The sequence below is a fragment of the Barbus barbus genome (genome assembly GCF_936440315.1).
Source record: "Barbus barbus genome assembly, chromosome: 46".
NCBI classification, from domain to species: domain Eukaryota; kingdom Metazoa; phylum Chordata; class Actinopteri; order Cypriniformes; family Cyprinidae; genus Barbus; species Barbus barbus.
Genome location: NC_136724.1, coordinates 4,078,100 through 4,102,603, shown reverse-complemented (window position 1 = coordinate 4,102,603; position 24,504 = coordinate 4,078,100). Strand labels below are relative to the sequence as shown.

The following is a 24,504-nucleotide window of genomic DNA, read 5'->3' as shown; positions in this document are numbered from 1 at the left end:
TTCATTTGCAAAAAAAAAAAAAAAAAACAGACCTTCCTTGAGAAGTGCTTTGCTCAATCTTCCTTCATCTTAAGGAAATAAACCAAAACAGACATCTGGGTTCACTGCCATAATTACACGTTTTGTCTAGTATCATGTCTGATAAAAAATGTATCCAAACACGAGTACTTTGCTATCAAGAACATGTCTATAGGTCATATTTCACCACAAAATAAAAAATTATATATTGCATGAATAAGATAACTAAGCCCCCCAAATATGATGACAATACAATCTTATCCTAAAATAGGCTTAATTTTCTTCTTGCAATATACATATTTTTTTCTTTTGATTTTGCAGGAAATATTGAACCTTTGTATGTCCAGTCGGATATGTTAGCATCACACAGCCTACTTACTGTATTGTATACAAAAGACACAAAGTGTGCACTATATTTAGAGTCAACAATTTTTTAGGGCATTGGAGATAAAATATGAAAAAAATAGAATTAGAATAATGTAAGAATAAGCACATACTGCTTGAAACTAATGGCCATTTTGATGTCATCTGAAGCAATCACGAAGGAAAAAAAATGCTGTTTTCATTGCTGCAAAAAAAAATAAAAACTATTGTAGAATTACATTCATGTCAACAAAACATTGTTAAATTGCTTTGTCACATTTGTGATGCGGAAAAAAGGTTCAACTCAACTGGAAATTCAATCGAGGACAGATGATTACGATTAAAGAAAAAAACCTCAATGACAGTGCTTAGAAACGGTGTCGGATTCCACAAGATTTCCTTATTCCTGATAAAACAATTGACATATTTTTCAAATTTTTTCCATAATTGTCCAGAATTCAGGAAGTAAATACTGGTCACGCATAAATATCTGAAGATCATAATTATTATTTTTTTTTTAAGTGTGTTTATGTACAATATACAAAATATATTTTTGGAAGTTCTAATTCTCAAGGTGTTTCTGAGTGAAGTCTCACAAACGAAAATGTCTCAATTACTCTCAACAGATAACGTAACGAATAATTTTCACATACATCTGATGGAATAATACAGCACTTGCTTTGAATTAGGAAGAACTGATTTTAAAACTAATTCTGCTGTCTAAACGAGTGCTGTCAAACCATTAATCGTGATTAATTGCATCCAAAATAAAAGGTTTTGTTTACTCTATATATTTATTATGTATATATAAATACACACACATGCATGTATATATTTCAGAGATATGTTATTTTTTATATATTAAATGTATTTATTTATATAAATTATATGAATATAAATATAGACATGTAAATACATATTTTTAAAATATTTACTGTGTGTGTATTTATATATACATAATAAATATACACAGAACACACACATATATATTATGCAAACAAAAACTTCTTTTGGATGCGATTAATCATTTGACAGCACTACTAAAAACATATTTTGCTGTCTTATGAGAAGGGATGATCAAAAGGTTAATTTCATATTCTACATCTAAGGCCATTTTCCCCGGTAAACGCAGGCTGTGGTGATGGCAGTGGATACAGCAGGAATTGAGTCTCTGGTTTGACGCATCATAATTGAGAAATAAAGCACTGCAATCAGTCCAAACGGTTGTATCGCAGTGGCACCTCACCTTTAATAACACGTATTTTGACTTCATGATACCAATTTTAACTCAATGTTATCTGAAAGTTCCCCAGGAGCCTTTCAAATAACATCTCCAATCTTTCTAGCAGGCATTGTACGGAATAGATAGAACACGGTGTATTGCTTTGAGAATTGGAAATGAGTGACACAGCATGTGTATATCTGGCATTTGTTGAGGTTATGAAAAAAAAATGGCGACAAATATATACACGTTCATGGTGATTGATGATGGAATGTCATTATTGGCTCTGCAGAAGAAAATCCTTTGATTTCAGTATTAAAACTTCCAATTTCAGTCCATTTCGACATTGTACATTTTCAATTGAAACTTATTATTTCAAGGCATTCAATTACCGAATCTTGTGTTTCAAAAGGAAAGTCCCAGGAACTTCATATGGAAACCCTACACAACACTTTCATTTTGAAAATACAAAGTCAGCTTCCTTTACTCTTATATAATAAGACTAAATGGTGCAAACTGCATTTATCAGGTATTAAAAATTGAACAAAAACAAACAATAAAATAAACAGACTTAACATAGAGGTCCAAATTTATATTTTCCCATTAATTTGCATTGTTAGGCTAATTTTAACTGCCATTAAGGATGTTTTTAATTTAAAATAAATCTTAATGTGATAAAATGTTACATAAATGTATGTAACAGTGGTAATTTTATAGTTTGATCAGCTCACAGCCATTTGGAGAGAAATAGTTTAAGCAATGGAAGAATATCTAGGGAATATCTTGAGAAGTGGCTGATTTTGGCTCTTGATCTTGATGCAACACATCGTTGCGCATCCAGGTGGAATTTTTCTAACCATACAAGATCATTTAACACAGTACAAATACTTCCTCTCCTGGAATGGCAAACACGTATGACAGAGCTGTTGGAATGCTGTTCCAGTCATTGGGTGTCTTTCTCCCTCATTTATATTTTTTCTGAACCGCAGTAGCAGTGTCCTCCTCTCTTCTCTAAGCCACAGGTTGGAAAGTGATCTTTGTGTGGGTGTCTTGTGTATATACAGCAGCCATACGACCAGCAAGGACACTCTTTAGAACAAAAACTTCTGGCACAAGAGTCTTGTGGAGGTACTATGCATGTATGTGTCCTCTTAGAGAACGCTTCTTCTGACAGTCTTTTTCTCTCAGTCTCTCGTGAAAGTCCCCAATGTCCACCGTTATTAGGATATGATGGCCGGCGACCATCTGACCACTGTCAGGTTATCTGCGCTCACTGAGCGCTTCTTGGCTGCTTTTCTCAAGTCTTTATATTTGTCGTCACAAAGCCTGGAGATTGCCTGTGAGAAACATGAGAAACATTGTATTACTGTATTAAATGTATATATAATATATATTTTAGAAATGTAAATGACGTCAACAGCTTTTATAAATTTATTGACTTTTTCAGGCCCAGCATGTTTATTTTTTTCTCACAAATGTGGAAATAACACAAAGCTCCTCTTACTCAAGGTGTTCCCCAGGGTTCTGTTTTTGGCCCTTTTCTTCTTCTACAGTAATAGTAGTAGTGGTAGTAGTAGTAGTATAACCTTTTATTATTAACTTGTAAGTCATTATCTGCTGACTTATAAGAGTTAAAAATGTCATACAATTAGCTAGATTCACATCTGATACAACTGAAGGCGTCACAGAAAAAGTATTGGCCAAACCTGTTCTTTCTGATGCAAGAACCAAATTTCCAAGTACCACAACCTCCAAGAATAAGTGGGAAAAAGTTTCATTCTTGAGGCAAGATACAACTTGTGTCCATTATTTTGAGATGACAGATGATGATTGTGTGTTGGAGCGTAAAAAGTGGACCAGTGCAAGATGGAAGCAGGGGGGCTGGTCCTCATGAAAGAAATGGATCATAAACCACTGACTGATTGAGCTGTCCACCCACAGACCACTGACTCTAGATGGGCTAGTGGGCTATTATGCCACCAAAGGCAACTGTACAAACACACACACACACACACACACACACACACACACACACAGCTGAACTAACTAACATCATTATAGGCCTGGTCTTGTTAGGACTGTAATTGGGCAGCATCAAGGCTGAATGCTGGCATAAGAGACACATGGGGATTCAGCCGAGGTAATTACTCAGACCTGCTGCTACTGAACCAATGGACCAATACAACATGTCACAATATCCCTTCTTAGTGAAAGCTGTACCATCGCAAGCTTTCATGTTTTACTTCCATATTTTTGTAACTTGCTAGAACAATGCTAACAGATTCAGTATTACAATTTGCTGAAACATTGGACTTCTCATGAAAACCTAGAATCCACAACACACTGGGATATGAATGAGAGCTTGAGTGACAATCTGAGATAAATATCCTGAGCTATATAATGTGTGCTAATGATCTAGAGAAGTATCGACCACTCACCTCAAGTTTCTGGGCCTTGTCTCTGCTGAGAGGCTCAAGGGGAAATCTGAGATTGTTCGCCTCTGAAAGCGAACGCAAGTCAAAATAGTACTTTGCGTAGACGCTTGATGGAACGTTAATATTGAACTGCAGCAACTCCAGAAACTGTCTCTCCAACTCATTCCTGGTGGGAGAGAGAAAGCAAAGATAATTAGTTTGGCGTATGTTCCTTTTGAAATTTGTCAGTGGGTGGAAATAAGCGAAAAGAAAACCTTGACAATTTAGCTATTCAAGGAAATTCTGATTTAGCATGTTTCAATGAAAATCAATGTCTTTTCATTTTAAAACTACACTCCTGACAAGAATACCAAATGACAGGCCTTGATCATCTGTTCATATTAAAAATCTACCTTTATTCACTCCCAAATTTCTAACCACCAATGAAACTCCTCAAAGTTCAAAATAAGCAATCTATTGTCACCCCTTCCTACCAACCGCATCATTATTCCAACGCATGCAGAAACCAACCAGCTAAATATAACCAACTGTGAAGCCTCTGACAACAAAAAGGCAACAAACACCCACAAACCCACACTATATTGTCCTCCATGCTGTTTGCAGTGTGCTTTGAGGACAATATGACTGCCTCCTTCACTGAATCTTTAGTCAGGACGGCCTTTAAAATAACTGTGCTCAGCAGGAGTTAAAAGGGCAGATGTGACAACATGCTGAAAGTGTCAAGTATCACTCTTCATATTTGTCAGCTCAATTTCTTGGCATTTTGCCTTCAGGGATATTATGTATGGTACTTTAAGCTCTCTAGGATATAGTTTCCAAAAAATGTCATAAAAACATGATAAATACCAGTTCCACAGATGATTAGAACCTTAGAAAAGCCGGATAAAGTATGGATAATGTAAATATACCACAATACATGATTTGTGGATGGCACTAACCTCGGTGTTCAACATGAAATTAAAACAGACCAGACCATTCTATAATTAATATATGTTCCATATTGTATATGATTTGTTGGTGATTATCTTGCTTCGTTCAGAATCCATTACATAAACGTTTTACGTCAATTGTAAGTCAGCATATATCTTAGAAATGTTTGAAGGCTGAGCATCGAAGCGGTTTCCAACCACAGTTGCAAATTTAACTTGTACGAAAATTGGAATATTACATAAAACTTTAGAGCGTAAAGCACCGTTTTCAGTTTGTGTTCAAGATACTTGTTGTTTCCTGGGAACCTGGTGCAAATGATCAATAATAAAAATGGAAGTTGTTAAAATCACTGTAGCTCTTTTTTCCTACATATTAAATTACTTGCATCTCAGAGTGACACGTTATATTGAATTTGGAGGCTCAAGAGGCACACTTACATGTCTTCCACGGTGATGTCTTTGAGGATCTGGCAGTAGTCAACATTCCATACAGCCTGATCATCCCACACTTTTGATGCCAACAGGATAGCACCCAAAACAATCCTCTTCCAGTTAGCAGGACAAATGTCAATCTCTGCATATGTTAATAATCTCTCCAGATACACCTAAAAGAAAGAAAGACATTTAATTAATTTTAAGTTAAACATAAAAGACATTTGACTAATATGCCAATAAAGCATCTTGTCAATCAAGTCAACTTTAAAGAACCCAATGTTTGTTTTTAGATTCTGGCGACTGACCCTTGTATTTCTGTGTTTGGAGCAAGGTTACTGCAGCGTCACTGCAAATATGTGATTTACTGCAAGACTGACACATAGGTCAGGGGGCATAAATGCCAAAAGACAAACAAACACACATGCTCAGCCAACCAACAAAAACACCTGGGCCCGTATTCCTAAAACTCCTTTTAGAGAGCTCCTAATTTAGCTTAAAAAATTCTAACTAGGAGTCTTATCTTAAAAGTGATTCAGGACCAATCTGAGAGCAACTCTGAGCGAGGGAAAGACAAAAACTTTTATCTTAGTGAGGAGCTGGGGTTGACCTCGTTGCTAGCTATGACACATTCTTTTGAAGACTGTGATTGGTTGGTTGTCAAGAAGGAAATAAAAGAGCGCTTTTAAGAGTAGGGTATATTATAAGACTTCACTTTGAAATTACAGACGTATTAATTAGGCGTAATCCCTTATTAACTCACTGTCATGCATTGTGCGCAACGCATTTCTTCTCCCTCTTCATGTTTCGTCCATTTTCTCCACTGCTAAAGAAACTCTTAAGCCCCTTAAAAGTCCTCGTCCGTGCTCCTAACAATTTTGGACCTTATGACCTCTTTAAGGTTTAAGATGCTTTCTGAATTACTGCTTTCTTTACTAGGATCTTTTCTTTAATTTTAAGAGGAAACACCCACATTTCTAGGAATTTTCTTAGAATTTTGTTACTAGGAGCAACTCTTAGCACTAACATTTTTCATGAATACGGGCCCTGATGCCTCACTGGTAACAAACTCCAAACCAACACCATTCAGTTTTAACACCACTAATAGAAAAGTATTTTTTTGGACATGTACCATGAATCCTTTAAAAAAACAATGCTATGTAAATACAAAGATTATGAAGAATTTCAGCCAGGTTTCAGGGCCCATCATAGACCAGAGACTGCATTTAGAATTACAAATGAGTTGAAACTCCAGTTTTACTAGAGCTTAGAGCTTTTGGCACTATAGATCTTGATGACATACTCTTACATTGATTAGAAAATTGCATGGCCTTCAGCTAGTTTAGAATTGGCCATTACCAATTTCTTTGTTTAAACATGGAACTAGCAAATCTCACATTAGTAAGTATGGGGTGCCACACAGGTCTGTTTTAGGCCCAATGTTGTTTTCAATATACATGCTGCCCTTTGGAAATATGAACAAAAATTTGGATTAGTTGAGTTTGGTTCTCTTTAAGGTTTTTCTCCAACACTTCACCGCTTTGACACATTTACCTGTGACTGCTCACTGGGCCTCACTGAGATAAAATTTTACATTTCTGTTCATAAGCAGAGCCAAATAAAAAAAAATATTGCAACAAGCCTTTTCTGCCGTTTTGAAACTATCAACATAATAAAAAGCACTATATAAATTAATCTGAAAAGAAATGATTTGATTATGCTTAAGATGATAGTTCAGTACTATGACAAAGATTCCAGTACTTGAAAATAAGACACATCCCCTAATTAAGCGATTTTGGCTAATCTTTTGGCTCTGGAATTCTGCTATATTGCATGATTTTTGAAAAAGGCAGAAATACTCACTCTGTACCACTGACTCATAAATCACATGGATACATTATTTCTCTAAACCTTTAGGCATTTAAATTTTATACCATAAAGATGAGAGAAAAAATATATTCTGATCAAACTGCTTCCTGAGGCGCTCATAAATTCTCCATGTCTGTCGAATGGTTCTCTGTTATGAGACTGCACAAGGTTGAGATGTACTGTTAAACACCACAGGAATTTTGAAGGAGAACAGGTAGATTACCGAGCCCTTATTTCTGTTTTATTCACTTAAAGGTCTGTTGCTTTAGAAACTAGACATTATGAAAAAAATATCACACCTCTTTTTAACATGCCACATGGTTCTATGTATTCTTCCTGTCTGCTGGACGAGTAACATGTCAAAGGCAAATGAGAAGTATGATCACTAGCAAAAGTGATGGTTTCCTAAGTAACTGCAATAATATTTATTTGTCTACTTCTAAAGGAAAGTTCTAAACATTACTTCTTGAGTGGTTGAATTGTAAGTCTGTGCTCTGTTGACGTGGTGTATGACAGTATGCTATAGTCATGGGCGTCTTTAGCATTCAATTGATGAATGATGTATGTAGGCGAACAAAGAAGTCCTTATGAAAATGAAGAATGCATGATGTATGCAATGCAAAAAAAGACGTAGAAGCACTAAGCAGCACAAATGCACATACACACACAAATTGGGGACAACAATGTCAAATAATATTAGTTTTCCCACAGTGGAAAATTTTGTTTGTACAAAGTGTAAGACAGAAATCACGTTTAATTGGTTCCACTGCATCAGGGGGCTTCGGCTCACCCATGGGCACATGTGCATTAAATATGTGCTTATAAGAGTATGTTTGTGAGCTAATCTCCTCTACGCTGTTCAAGATGAACTAGTGTCAGCAAATGGGAAAATTACACACCTACAATTTATAAATCAGCAACCTACAAAAACATTCCAGGGACGGCGGTCAGCACCCTAATATAAAACATAACCTAAAACATAAACATTTTAAGAGGGCATATTACCATAAAGTGTTATATAAGTGTAAATTATATACTATGATAGTATTAGTATTTATTAAAATGTAGTCATTTATTATTAGTATATAATTTTTAAATATATATTTCTGTTTAGCTTCATTTCAGTTTTGATTTTAGAAGTTGCAGTACTTTAGCTTAAATTTATTTTATTTTGTTGCCAAGGTAGCATTATGTTTTGTATGTATAATATAAGTTTTATGTTTGTTTCAGTATTATTTCAAGTAATAAAAATGATTTAGTTTTAGTTAACAATAAAACCACTGTTGTTGTCATAATAAATAGGGATACATATTACCCCATGTATCTGATTATGCTCAAGATGATTGTTCAGTTCTATGACAAAGATGTACATGTATCCTAAACTAAAAAGTTAATTTGTCTGTCCACTTTGAATGCAAAACTGGCCCAATGAGATTTCTGTTTAGGGCAACAATTCTTGAAAAGACGAATTGATTTATTATTTGGCATCTGAGTGGGAATGTTTTGATAGTGTATTTTTCAAGTTGATCAATCTCCCATGAAGTTCTCTGTGTGCAGTGACTCATAGTTCCCATTCAATAACTGAAGCACCAGCCAATCAGACTTTATCAGCATCTCTGCACTGCGTAGCCAGATCTCAGACTGACAGCTGAAGGTCTGGAATAGATGTCCACTTTCAATGGCCAAGGCCCGCCCATGAGGCCGTTTGACCGACATGTCAAACAACCAATCATAGTTTGTTTCGTTCAGCGCCACGTTTCGAGGTGTGGAAATGTCGTCATAATAACAAACTCTCGGATGTATTTTAAAAGTTTTATGCCGTGAACTTTAAATATTTCACATACTTTTGAAAATCCAGCGTTTAGTTGACCCTAAGCGTTCGTCGTCACATTTGTAAACCCGACAGCTTTCTTCTTTCGTGAGGGGGTTTGGCATCACGGCATCTTTGTTTCCCGGCGGACCGAAAATAAACGCGACACTGGCGTCTCCCAGAAATCCGGTTTAATTCAACCAGTCAGAGGACGACTTCGACATTCCTGAAGAGTTTCCAGAAAAGTGTGCCATAGGCATCAGACGTTTAGCCAACGTTCCGTGTGAGGCTGAGACTACTCTGCACCTGTTGCCCCCTACAGGTCAAGGAACAGGCTCAATCTGTCTCAATATATATTTAGAAACAAAGAAACAGACACAATCTATCTGAGAAGTCTATCAGTTTACAGGTAACACAACACAGATCCCACACTCATACAAAATATCTATGCTAAAGCTGCACTCAAAACAGTGTTTTTATTAGTTTCAGATTTTGACTATAAGTATCAAGTCTGGTCCACTTTGCAGTTTTTAAGGCCAAGAACCATCTAGAAAGAGACCGACTGATATTTAAAGTACTTTACCACAGTTAGCGTTTTATGTGATATTTAGGTCTGAAATCATTGGTACTACTATAATACTATAATAACAACAGTTTACGAGAAAGGATTTACATATAATAATAGGGAAGAAATCATACGGATATCTCTGTTGATTTTTAGGTCAGATATTTCAGTCATCTAAAGATAATAAATTGATTAAAACCAATTAGATTGCAGCTTATAATTTTAAAGACACTCTTGCCTTACTTTTTTATGTGCAATATATCAAATTCAAATTCAAATTTTATTTGTCACATACACAGTCATACACAGTACGATATGCAGTGAAATGCTTGTACGGCAGCCAGTGACCTTAAAAAAAATATTAATAAGAAGAAATACAAAAGAAAATAAATTTAACTAGTAAATAAACTGTACAAATAAGGGCATATATATATATATATATATATATATATATATATGTATATATATAAAATTTTTAAAGTGGCAATGCAAAAGTGACTTATGAAACGTTAAAGTGACTTATGAAGTGACATGTGCAATGGTTCAGATATATAAATATGTATTGCATGAATGTGTCCATGATTGTCCAGTCAATGTCAATGTTTCAAAGATATTACTCCTGTGTGATGGTGTGATTGAGAGACCTTATCGCCTGCGGGAAGAAGCTCCTCCTCAGTCTCTCTGTGTTGGTCTTCAGGGAGCGGAATCGCTTCCCAGACCGTAACAGAGAGAACAGTCCATTGTTGGGATGGCTGAGGTCATCCCAGATGATGACCTCAGGATCTTTACATGTTCTGTAAAGATCCCAGGATTCTTTACAGAACATGGCTGAGATGTTCTGTAAAGAATCCATTATAACTATCGGAGATAGAGACTACATTTCCATTGGATCATTAAAAGGGGTAGATTAAAACCTTATTAAACACACACACAAACTCTTTTCAAGCATTCACAGCCCCTTGTATGTCTACAACTTGTTTAATGACACCTCATGAAGGTATTTGGTTGGAGAAGTGAGAAGGGATGAGGCTTCAAAAGAAGGATTTTATCACAGAGGAGGAACAGTCACACTCTGACAGCTGCTGGGCTTGGTGCCTACCAATAAAGCGCTAAATATGACAACCGTTTTTTACCAGTGATGGTAAATCCACTTCACTGATGGTAAACCCTATTTTAACTTGTGCTACCAGCCAATCCAAAAAGACACGGATGAACTTTAATTTGTCCACCATCAAGTCACATGACCTTTCACTCACCAGAGTAACTACGGCACACTCAGCCATGAGCTGGGCGGCACTAAAGAGCGTACGGACGAATCTGTAGATCTGTTTCTGCTCTGGGTCCTGCTTGTCGTAGTCTGACGGCACCTCTGATTTCTGTGGAAAGAGGAAGTTTTAGGACATTACACATCGTAATTACACCTCTTATAAATGAGCTTCAGAAATGAAACACTTACTGAAAGTGGATGAAGTTTTTCATCAAAAATGTCTAACAGCATTCGTCCATCCACATTTCTGAAAGTAGAAGGGTGAACTGAAATTAGATTAGGGAAGACTGATACTTATTCTACGCTGTATTATATATAAAGAAGTAAAGAACCAGGAAAGTGTGTGATGATACCATGTTGCCAAAACCTTGTCTTAAAAATTCTATTCCAGCAGCAGTGAAGCCTTGGAGCTTGAAAGTTATAATGCATTAAGGGTTTATATGGTATTACAGGTTTAAGAGAAAGATAGACACAAAGCCAGAAACAGAAAACGAGGGATATAAAAGTATGGTTGGTAGATGGATCTCTCTGCAGAGAGAAATGAAAAACATACCTGTTCTTTATGTGGTAGTATATTGCGAGGGAAACACTGCAAACAGAAGAAAGAAGTTGATATAACGGTAGTCAACAAGATAAAGCATCAAATAAATTCAAGCCGAAGGAGAAGTTATCTTTTTTTATCTTGTCCTCGTGCACATAAAAGAATACGCTGTATGAATCTGTAGATCAATGAATTATATGGAATCCAAAACATACTACAGTATGTTTGACAAAACGCAGGAAATGTGGGTTTTTGTAAATCATTCGTAAAACTATTCCTGAATAAATTCACATAGAATGTAATGCCACAAGGGGCCTCATTTAAAATAATGCATTTCTTTGTAAATCCATATATTGTAACAGTTATAACAATATTTTATGGTTCATTATATATATGTGATTATGCTCTTTTTTTTATTATTAAAATGATCTTTGCTGTCATCTAATAATGAATCACTCAATTTTACAAACACTAATAATTTATTAACATTGTTAAATCTTTAGCAAAGTTATTGTACTTTACATTATAATGTTGCGACATCTAATCATTGATTTTATTTTGATGAATTATATTTTTAAAAAATTACTTTATATCGATTACATTTATTCAAATAGTATAGAATTTTTGTATTGACTTTTTTTTTGGTTATTGGCCATAAAATAAAATAAAATAAAAATAATTGGCTTACTACCTAACGTACTTAAATCCATTAAATTCATTATGAATGTGACGAGTGTAAATGGCCACTGGTTTGAATCATGGACTGAATGATTTAGAAAACTCCCTTTCAGACTGAATCCATTCATGTGATTGTACAAGTGGTTATTTATCAATGTAACAAGCTCTTAGGCACAATTTCCAAAGCCTCTAGCCATCCTTTTGAAGATCCAATTCTCTTACCTTACCCTTATTTAGATATCCGTCATAAACCAATCATAAACCTTTCAATCAGTGTTACGCTTAGGGTTCGAGTACCATTTAATGGTGTATTTGAGGTTGGGTTGGCTAACGGTGCTGTCGTCCAGGAAGATCGTCGAACAGGAGCTGTACTTGCGTCTCATTGGGCCAGATGGATGTTGCTGAAAGACAAGGACACACAGAGCGCAAACTAGTACAATATCATTTATTCTCAAACACACGCATACACACAAACACACACTTTCAGCAAACAGGCTGAAAATTAGGCCACCTGCAGCCCCAGAGAAGCCATTATCATCTCAAGAATCTCGCTTAATGTGTGGGTTAGAATCCCAATCCATTACAATATAAACACAGTAATGTATTATGCAAGATTTCAAACTGATAAGCAACAATAATAATGTAAACAAAGCATTACAGTGTCAAAACAGACACAATATCACAGTTTAAGGGAAGTAAACAGAGCAATGAGCAAATATTTACCTTTGACTCCGCAATGTGTGTTAACTTGCAAAGTAATAGAAGACATTAAAATAGGAACAAAACATAAGCTATTCATTGCAAACTGTGTATGAATAGCATGCAGTAATGAAATGAAGAAAATCAAGCCATGCGTATTAAAAGAATAGTCCACCTAAAAATGAAAATTTAGCCACTCTCAGACCATCCAAGATGTAGAAGACTTTGTTTCTTCATCTGAACAGATTGGGACAACAATGGATCCTCTGCAGTGAATGGGTGCCATCCGAACAGCTGATAAAGTGGTGTGGATTATTGTGTTTATCAGTTGTTTGGACTCTCCTTCTGACGGCACCCATTCACTGCAGAGGATCCATTGATGAGCAAGTGATGTAAAGCTATATTTCTCCAAATCCGTTCCAATGAAGAAACAAACTCTTCTACGTTTTAGATGACCTGAGGGTATATTTTCAGCAAATTGTCATTTTTGGGTGAATTATTTCTTTAAAACATTTATATAGAATGAAGAGTAGAACAGCAAATCAATGCTGTTAATGATGCAACACAAGCCCAGAGACTCATATAACACTGGTTTCTGCATTCTCATGTGATTGAGTGGGATTTGATCAGTTCTGTGGGTGTTGTGACACGTGGGGAGATGTCTTCATCGCAGACACAAGCATTATGAGAAACAGAAAACACACATCCACTGGTGTCATGGCTGCTGCTACTTACATGGTTGACGTACAGACTTTTCCGTTTTTCCCGAACTGTAAAGAGAAACGCATAATTAGTAACACTAGCACAACAGTCACTACAGTTAATTAGAGAGAGACAAAAAGACAAAGGCCACATTTCAGTAATATCAAGAGGGATGTTTCTAACAATGTGAGGTCTTAAACTGTTGGATGGTATTTCATTAACAGTTTGGGGGCAGAGAAATGAAAAGGTGCCAAAAGAAAATGTGCTTTAATTAAACCGTCCTTAATATTTCTCTAAAAAAAATCTTGTTGGTTAGTCTCCTAGAGAGAGCTTTGACTATCAGCATGACGCCTGGTCCAATTTGGGTGTTATTCTAGCCAAGAAAGACCCAATTAACCCAAAGTATACTTCAGTTTTGATGCAAACAGTTACTGATTGTGTACATAAGCTTTCAAAGTGTACTCTTATTTATTTTTTTGCACGTGTGTGCAGGCGCTCGACACGTGCACTAGAACATTTCATCTTTGTACAGTGTCTGCACTATTTCTCTCCATCAGTTATGAGCAATAGAAATTTATTTATAGGCATTTAAGCAAAAGTTGTGTTCTCTCTTAACTATGGAGCCATGCACATATTCGGACAAAAATCTATTGTGGCCACAAATAATTTGTTCCCTCAGTTTTTTTGGGGTTTTTTTTTTAATTCGTTGCTGTGTTTGAGTTAAATTAAGAATTCATTTCTATGACTGAATTTGTTCCCTCATTTTAGTATATCACGATTACTATGTTGTACTAATTTGTACCTTCATTTTAATGAAATCTATCTATCTATCTATCTATCTATCTATCTATCTATCTATCTATCTATCTATCTATCTATCTATCTATCTATCTATCTATCTATCGGTGAGTAAATCTATCAGCACATAACAGTGCTTTCAAATTCTCATGCAACAGTTGCACAACCTATTAAACATTGCTGATGATGCTTGCCAAGGTTTTAGACTTAAATTGGTTTGCTCTCTCAAAGCTTCATAAACCTTTCTATTTCTTTGCCATTGATGGTCTCTGTGGTACAAAGTTTAATGCGCACATATGTACTACTACGTAAACATACTGTAACATTCTCAGAAAGCTTCTTTAAAACACACAAGTGTTCTTTAGATTATGGTATTAATATTAGAACCATAAGCATATAAACTCAAGCCCACAAATATTTATGTCTTGATGAGGTTAACCAAACATAAAAGAGATCATTTACATATATAAGTAAATATAGAAGGCCGCGGCGGCTGGCCGATGTTGGGTTGTCGTTAAGCATCTGTCAGCCTAGCTTTGGCAATAGTCGGACTAAAGTTAACTGATTTTCAGATGATCGAACATGCTGAATTGGTGGCTGAGCCCATTGGTGAGAGACATCACTCTGATTGGGTGTTCAACTTAACAAACCACAGCATGAGAAGACAAACCAAATGATGAAAGCTAGTGGTCAGTGAGTCTGGTGTGAAAATGGTAAGCACTGCTTTGTATATCCGCAGTCGTAGCCCTTTAGGTTTCTCTTTTTAAATGATGAACACAGACTACTGCCCCCTGCTGGTACGGAGAGTTATTTTCCTCTCACACGGGCATAGAATGTATGTGCTACTGGTCTGCAGTATTTGCGGTTAGGGTTGGATAACAAACTTGGTACTTTTAAGGGCACTGACCAAATTACGTCGGTACTACAGAGTACCAATTCACATTAAATTAATCAGATTTCACAGCAGTGAACACACACACCGTGCACACACACACACACACACACCGTGAACACACACCCGGAGCAGTGGGCAGCCATTTATGCTGCGGCGCCCGGGGAGCAGTTGGGGGTTCGGTGCCTTGCTCAAGGGCACCTCAGTCGTGGTATTGAGGGTGGAGAGAGCGCTGGACATTCACTCCCCCCACCTACAATCCCTGCCGGCCGGGGACTCGAACCCGCAACCTTTGGATTACGAGTACGACTCTCTAACCATTAGGCCACAACTTCCCCACTTGCGGTGTGTTCAAGCAATGGACCAACTGCTTGAATGCAACAAATGAAACCTCTCAGACATTTTACCCATAAGATAATTTCCAATAGCATCCAAATGATTCACCTTACCAATATGACTAAACTGCATTTCACATATAACTACTACTATTGTATCTGTGGGGGCGGGGTGAGTTATTTTGACTGACAGGTGATGTGTTAAAAGCTTGACCCAGAAAACAAACTGAGACTGCAGGTGAAAATGAAGAGGCATTGTGTGTGGTCATGTGGGATAGACATTTTATCAGAGTCCCTGGAGTCTGACACCCCTCACGCACACACACATGAAAGCTACTGTATGACTCAGATTATACTCGCATATTAACAGTTTGCCTATTTTTCATCAATATCATAACTATTAATATAAACTACAGCACTAGAGACCTACAGATGACAGAAAAGCGTACATGAATCTAAACTTATATCTGCGCAGCCAGACAAATGGGACAGATTCACAGGCATTGTCAACATGCATAGCCCCTTAATGCCACTAAACTGAGTGTAAATGTCTGAAAATACCAGTGATTTTATTTAATGATATTAATCTGTTGCCCCATTAAGCAGCTTTAATGTAGTTAGCCACTTTTGGTTAGCTTTTAGCATAGTTAACTACAAAGTGTAGCTTCAGTGCAGTTAAATAGAGTAGCTTGTAGCTTAGCAAGCTAACGCTTCAAAGAAGATTCCTGAACAAATAACAGCTTGCAGCACAAAATCAAACTACAGACATTTTGAATCTACAAAGCTTCGACACGACACAAGAGCAGACTAACAAACACGCCGAGATCAAACGTACCTTTCTTGTTGGGTAAAATAACTGAAAAACAAGAAGGTTCCTAAATTAAATCTGAGCATGGATAACAAGGCTGGCATTTACTTATTCTTGACTTTAGAGTTCATACGCCACTGATTTTGTTTATATCACTGAATTTTCTCTTTATAATGTCACTGGAATCACAAGACGTCTGAGAGACCAGAGTCACAAAACATTACCCTAACAATTCACTGAGAAACAAGGAGAATATCTTAAGATTAGCCTGGGTAGAAATATCACCCACTGAGAGGAGCTGACAGTTAACAAAGCATCATCACCCAGGGATATCGTGTTCAATCAAACTATTATTGCAAGTCTTCTCCGAGGAGGGAATGTTTGGTCTGACTAAGTCAGAGCCATCTGTGAGGTCGCCTCCTGACTCGTTTGGATCAGACTGAAGCAATCCTGACCGCGGTTTCGTTTTAATTAACGTTCCCTTCCAGCATCCAGGCTTAAGGGGATCCGGTCCCACTCGTCCTGTGAGTCAGAAGACATGGACTTTCTCTCACCGTCTGTTTGAGACTTGCTGAGAAAGATGGTGCTGGCGCGCGGGTGGTCCGAAGGATTGTACTCCATGTTGAGCTCTGAGGAGAGAGAGAAAAAGACCATTTATTATTTAAGACTGAGGCTTCAGTTACTAGTCTAGTATTACTAGAACAACCCAAAAAATAATCGTATATTTCTGACAGAATGATGGGAAACATTTAGTCAGGCGAGCCACAACACGGAGTGGTTGCAGCGAACACATAGTATTGAAATACAGAGATATATGAATTAGAAGTAGCAAAATTCTGACAGTGTTGAGAACAGTGTGATTTATGTATAATTTATATACTATTACAGTATTTATTATTTTGAATTACCTTCAATCTTTAGAGTGTTTGTTCTGATTTTAATTTAAGCTTTAATACTTTTATGTGATTTTGTAATTCATTTTCCATTTTTAGCTTTAATTTTTCGCTATTGTTTTTTTTTCTATTTCAGTTTGTTATATTAGTACTTCAACTTAAAATCATTTGAGTTTCAGTTGATTGCCAAAGCAAGAATTTAACTATTTAATCTAATGTAACTATATAATATTTAGATTTGTCACACCACCATACTTACATGTGTGTATGTGTGTATATATATATATATATATATATATATATATATATATATATATTGAACTTGCAGCGACAAACACATGCACACACGCATGATGTCATCAGAGGAAAGAGCAACGGCACACACCCTGACCAGGAAACTACTAACCCCGAGTTCACAGCCGATCCTAAAACACACAATCATTATTTCTTACTGCAGTGTTCAGGTGTCAGCTGCAACATGCGCGCTGAGATTTGTGAAATCTAACAAACCCGTGACTGAAGCCTGGTTCAGAAACGGCCTCCACACGAGAAGCATTGTGTATTCAGTCTTTTGAAGCAGCGTCTTTTATGCGGAAGAGCCACTTGAATCTCAAAGGAGTCTTGACCGTGAGACGTATGGAGCACTCTGGGGTGCAGAGAAAAGACTGATTAATAAAAGATGGAGCCGTGTAGGAGAGACAGGTGGAAGATGGATGAAAAAAGGAAAGGCAAGCAGAGAACGGTGAATGTGCTGCCGGTCTCAGAGATGCTGGACACATATGCTTTAATATTAATGCGTCTTATTGAAAAATTGTACACATTCATGGCAGAACATGTGGCAACAGTAGAGTTTTCAATGGGATTGAGTCATTTCCTCTCTTCCTGTGACCCACCCTCTGTATATTGTGACGAGGGGCTTGAGTGTTCGGAGGGGGTCTGATCTGAACAGCCCACCACTTCCTCACACTCAGGAAAGAGCTGCTTCCAACAAATACACCACAGTTTTCACACTGTCATGTCAAGAACATATTTCAAGCATGTGCAACACTGTTTAGAACCCTATGAAATAAGATTTATTAATTATTTATTATTATTATTATCATTAATAATAATAATAATAATTTAAAACCAAGCTTTTTGGTATTTTTTTCTTACAATAATAATAATAATAATAATAATAAGCTACTATTTATTTGTTTGTTTTCATTTTAACCAAACTGTGTTTGGTTTTATTTTTTCTGATTTGCTTTTTAATGGTTTAATACAATTTTTATAAAATGATGTCTAATAAATTGCATTATTTTAGCTGAGTTATGAGTTGTTGTTTTTTTTATAATTTGTATTTTATTAATATATTACATAATACATATTAGAATTTTTTTGTTTTTATTTTAAAAACAAATAAAAAATAAAAACAACAACATTAATAATAATAATAATAATAATATCATCAGTAGTCGAAGTAGTAGTATTTATGTTGTTATCATTGCTTTTTGAAAATTATGTTATAATATTTATTAAAATGTATATAATGCCACGTGAAATGAGAAATTATATGGTTTTAATTTACCTGGACTGTATATAATAAATGCATGAAACTTTAAATAATTAAAAAATGTAACCAAATGAAATTTGAACTTTTTTTTTTTTTTTTTCTTCAAATAAAGTGATGCACAAACTATAAGGTTTACAGCTTATATTGAAGTATGGCTGAGAAATGGTGCAATATTCCTCAAAATTATATATAATAGCTTGTAAGCTCTGTGCGCATTTTGTTTTCACTTTTAAATTAGTGGCAATTCGGCGTCAAGCAGTTGTTTGTTTTTAGTTCGCTTGAGTTTTCTCACTTTCCTTTGCTTAAATATCTTGTAAAAGCACCGTGCGTATTTTATTTTCACTTTTAAATTAACGACAATTCCGCATCAATTACAACATACAACATAGAACATATAGCTAACTTTTATTAACAATACGAATAAAAATGCACCATGCTATATGCCTAATATAAAATAACAGATAACTTACCAATTTTAAATATGCATAGTAGGCCTATACAAAACTGAAAATCAGTAAAGACTGAGGAACAAATAATTATAAAACATAGAATGTTTATTAGTGAGATGGAAAGTTTTGAGGCAAGGACTGCATACACCTTGATGTAAAATAATGGGAAAAATATCACAGTTTAAATAAAATAAAAATCAGCAAATACTGTGGAACCAAATAGGCTAAATGAGAAAAAAAAAAATAATAATAAATAGACCTTCCAATATCACCTTAGATAAATGGCAGGTCAACAGGCTTTTCAAAATCCAAAAATATTTTTAAAACAGGCGCTTTTACATTTCGTTTTGAAACTCTTCTGCCATCGTCTTGTCTTTTTCACATCACTCTTGTCAGTCAGCTCGACTCTCTCCTCAGGTGATCAATGAAATCTGATCTATGATGCGCGACTGTCGTTCTTCACAAAAATGAACCGAAATACATGCCTTACAGACATGATAAATATATCTAAAGAAAGCTTTAAATTGCTACTTAACAAAATAAATAAAAACGAAAACGAAAACTATTTACTACAATCGTTATCCGTGAAGATGCACCTCTCTCTAAAGGCGCGTCTAACGAGGAGATGGCGAATTCTTACTAATTCCCCCCGGACACATTCATGGTAATTACTTTTGCTGGGGCTTTTGCTTTATTGCGTGTATTTGAAGCAGAACTCTTCAGCTGTGCTGACGGCTCGCTGCTGCTGCGGGACACTAAACACCGTCGAGTCTCTGTTGACAGTCGCGGCAGCACGGACTCATGTTGTTTCCACCAGCGCAGCAATTTTTTTCATCAATAATTGATGGATGTCTAAAATATAAAGATAAGGAGAAGCCTAAAACAGGCCCGAGGCCCGGCCCGCGTCTGAACTATGACGTGAATATTGGCCTGAAGCCCGGCCCTAGGGACATAAAAAAGTAGGAGCCTGACTTTAAATTAAATTTAAAATAATAATAATAATAATTGGGGGCTAAAAGTGTGTTGTAATGCAAGCGTTACTGAACATGTACCGAGTAAAATATTACTGAAAATTGATTAGTAATGCCTTACACTACTGTGTTACAGCAAATAGTAACACGTTACTGTAATGCATTACTTTTGTAACGCCTTACTCCCAACACTGCTTAAAGACTATATAACTTTCTCAACCTCGTGCACTAAAAACGTTGAATAGATGCATTTCTTTATGCATGAAATATTTGAATATAAATTAGTTGTTAATGAGTTGTTAATTGCAGATAAACCATAGTTCTGTCATAATTCTGTTAAACCATTTCTGTTACAAAGTATTGTGGTGCCTTACACAAAAAATAAAAAACATTTGAAGAGTCAGGACTGATGTTTGCTATAGTTAGGCCAGAGCTACTAAAATATCAGTTTAATCAGTGAATCTTAGATTTTGTATTCTCCTGGGTGCACAAACTGCAGATTATATGAAAATGATAATATAAAAATATGAACTTATCGTATCGGCCATGAGAAGGACTTAATTATCGGTTATCGTATCGGTTAAAATTTTTCACATCGTGCATCACTAGTTGATACAGCTAAATATTTCAGAATGAGGTCAGTGGATGTTTGTGAGCTGAATGAGGGCAGCAGCAGCAGAGCTCAGCACAGGCTGGCATTCGGCCCTGCCTTCAGCGCCCACAGCTCTCAAACATCCCCTGCAGTGTGTGTGTGTGTGTGTGTGAGTGAACACACTCCAGAAACAGCAGAGAAAAGCAAAGCCACATGAAGAGGACAGCCAATGGTCACTCACTTACGCATCATGGGCAGAACATTCTGCACACATCCATCTACTATGCGTGAAGATGATTTATTGCAGAATCAGACAGATGCTTTGGTTTTCTCGTAAAAAGAGCTTCCTGAACTCCAGACATTCTACCTGACTATGCCAACGCAAGCACATTTGTTATACATTTGCACTAAGGGGTGATCAATATAAGCATATCATAATTAATTGATACCCACATTTTCACGAGAAAGTGGTCTAAACAAATCAAAACAAAAATTGCTAACAACAAATAGCATACAGTAACAACAGTAATAATTTATCATTATTATTATTATAACTTTTTTCTGACAAATCAAAAATAACACTACATATTACTATATAACAATATAACAACAATAATGTACAACAATACAGCAATATAAAATTTTACTAAAACATCATGCAACATCTTGCAATCAAGACTGATGATTATGCCTTATGACTGAAATCTTCCCAAAATTCCCAAAACCAGTGTGCACTAACTTAAAAGGGTTATATGACGTTGCTAAAAAGAACATTATTTTGTGTAATTGGTGTAATGCAATGTGTTTACGTTGTTCGTGGTTCAAAAAACATTATTTTCCACATACTGTACATTATTGTTGCTCCTCTATGCTCCGCCTTTCTGAAACACGCCGATTTTTACAAAGCTCATCGTTCTGGGAAGCGAGGTGTGCTCTGATTTGCCAGCTATTTGGTGCATTGTGATTGGCCAGATACCTCAAGCGTGAGACTAGAAGCGGTATGTGCTAATTTTAACTCAACGTGTCTAAATATTGAGATAAATCAATTCATTTTCAAAGACAATATTCAATTAAAAGTCATTTAAAACTTAGACTTGCATAATCAAAACAACAAGATGAAAATAAAGTAATAAAAGAGCAAGATAATTGAACATACAATCCTCCTGTGTGTGTGTGTTTGGTACAGCTAGTGTCAGAGACATGATAACAGGAGAGTGTCTGGGCATCACTGATGCACACACACACACACACACACACCTACCTACCTCAGTGGAAAGTGCCACCTGGACATTTATCAATTTACCAAGCACTGACACAAAACCACATGATAGGATCAAAAAAGTCTACTTGTCACATGAGCTACTCAAGGAAGTTGTGAAATATGTACTTCCTTTTTTATGAAGACATAACTGCTCTTTTTCACTAACAACCCTCTCTTGGTGTTGAGGTCTGTAACATTAACACACATTTCTCACACACTACTTTCAGTCAGTGTCACAGTTACCGCAGAAAATCAGTTCAACTTGTCAATTAACTTGTTTTAAAGGGGTCATATGATGTTGTTAAAAAGAACATTATTTTGTGTATTTGGTGTAATGCAATGTGTTTACGTGATTTGAGGAAAAAAAAAACACATTTTCCACATACTGTACATTATTGTTGCTCCTCTATGCTCCGCCTTTCTGAAACGTGCCGATTTTTACAAAGCTCATCGTTCTGAGAAGCGAGGTGTGCTCTGATTGGCCAGCTATTTGGTGCATTGTGGTTGGCTGAATACCTCAAGGGTGTGACGGAAATGTCCCGGCGTGACGAGACGCATTATATATATATATATAATATACACAGTAGTTTGGTCTAAAAGTGCTGAACTTCTTAGCTGCTAAAACATGTATGTGTTGAATCACCCAATAATAAAATGTGACATTCTGTAGTTTTGTCTCATATTCAGCTTTTAATCATATTTGTAAATGCCTTGACTCCACAGCCAACAGAGCAATTTTGTCTTCACTGTTCCAATACTTTTGGAGGGCACTGTATACATATTAAATTGATTATTGCAGTTTTCGGTGATTAATTACAATCACATTTTTACATTAATTCTAACATTAAAACGTGTTATAATGAATATATTTACACAATGAAATCCCAAATAATGTAGAATTAACCTTATATACCATGTTATATAATATTTATTTAATGGCATATATTTACCAAGTTCTCTACTAAGTGATTTTTAATTTTTTTTGTATCTGAGGATAAAATGGAGTACCACAATATTAAAAACATATTATTAACAATATATTATTAATAACAATGTTAAAACTTTTAACATTATTACATGTAAAAATATTATATTAATATACATTACTAATATTATGATTTTACAAAAAAGCACATGTAACCCTCTGAAATGCTTTGCATGCATGCAACTGCTTTGTAAAGCTATTATTTTTCTAATTTGCTTTTAAAACTGAGGGTCTTTTTTTTTAACAACATTTCTTAACTTCCAGTTCTGTGCACTTTAAAGTCTCCAGGGTGTGAGATTTCTGAGAAAACAGCTTTTGAGAGCGCATGCAGCATAATGGAGGTGTTCAGTGAGCTCTGCGCTGATGCTGACAGACGTCTCACTGAACTCGCTTAACTCTCACAAGACACCAGCCTGCCTCTTTCACTCACACCAGAGGATGCAAATCTCAACTGTTCACTAACAAGAGTCTGAGAGAGCTGTCAGTCTGACTATTCCTCTCACAGATGAACATGAACAGAGATGATGAACTCCATTTCAGTGCTGATTGCTAAGGGTACTTTCACACAATAGCAATTGTATGAAAATTGTGTTTTTTTTTTTTTCTTTGCGGTTTTGCATTTAGATGAATCTATCATTGTCAAAATGATCCTCATGGATCCATAAAACCAACTAAGAATGATGTACTACGCATGCCAGGCCAGTAGCTGGCAATGTCACTTTGTAATACCACTTTGCGCAGACCTATAGACTAAACACGTAATACGTAAGTGTATATACTGCACAGCATTCAGTTTTCAATATTCCAATTAAATCATAGCCAGTGTATTCCATTTGGATCCCTGTCATGAAGACAAGAAATGCAACTTTAAATTGGACTTTCTTTTTCTCCTGGCTGATACATAGGAAAAACGTGATTTGCTTGCCAGCCCCGGAAACAACGTGGGCAGTTAATGAAACTAAATGAGATGTGCCTGAAACACAGCACAGCCAAAATGAAGCCCATCATAACATCAACAAAGCCATCCATCTCCATCATCAGAGTTAAAGGTGAAGTGTGTATTTCTACAGCACTACAGGCACAGCATGAAACCGCAATTGATGCAGTTCACTTAAAGGGCTCATCGGATGCCCATTTTCCACAAGTTGATATGATTCTTTAGGGTCTTAATGAAAAGTCTATAACATATTTTGGTTAAAATGTCTCAATGGTAGTGTAAAAACACCTTCTTTACCCTGTCAAAATCTGCTCCGTTTTCATCAAGCTGGTTTTTTAGTCCATGTTGCTTTAAATGCTAATGAGCTCTGCTGACCCCGCCCCTCTCTTCCGTGGGGTGACAAGCAGTACTGTTTACTTTAATCATGAAAAAAGATTCATAAAAAACCTTTATACTCACTTCTTCTGTAGGTGACGCTGGGTCACGAATGATTCACAC

The 24,504-nt window shown here is 36.0% G+C and overlaps 1 protein-coding gene across 2 annotated transcripts in view; it reads right to left on the bottom strand.

Moving 5' to 3' along the window:
• Positions 1-1,600: 1,600 nt before the first annotated feature.
• Positions 1,601-24,504, bottom strand: part of LOC306865174 (cyclin-Y-like) — a 49,210-nt gene continuing 26,306 nt past the window's right edge. Inside the window, exons 2-11 of one of the 2 annotated variants that reach the window (XM_079409621.1) lie at positions 16,918-16,992; positions 16,391-16,411; positions 13,564-13,598; positions 12,427-12,530; positions 11,464-11,499; positions 11,100-11,157; positions 10,900-11,019; positions 5,406-5,572; positions 4,042-4,204; positions 1,603-2,940 (exon numbers count right to left, since the gene is read on the bottom strand). In XM_079409621.1, coding sequence (XP_079265747.1) covers positions 2,824-2,940; positions 4,042-4,204; positions 5,406-5,572; positions 10,900-11,019; positions 11,100-11,157; positions 11,464-11,499; positions 12,427-12,530; positions 13,564-13,598; positions 16,391-16,411; positions 16,918-16,992 — 896 coding nt within the window. In that variant the 3' untranslated portion in view covers positions 1,603-2,823. Of the gene's footprint in view, positions 2,941-4,041; positions 4,205-5,405; positions 5,573-10,899; positions 11,020-11,099; positions 11,158-11,463; positions 11,500-12,426; positions 12,531-13,563; positions 13,599-16,390; positions 16,412-16,917; positions 16,993-24,504 lie in introns of both variants that reach the window. The other variant, XM_079409622.1, reaches the window with a different exon arrangement.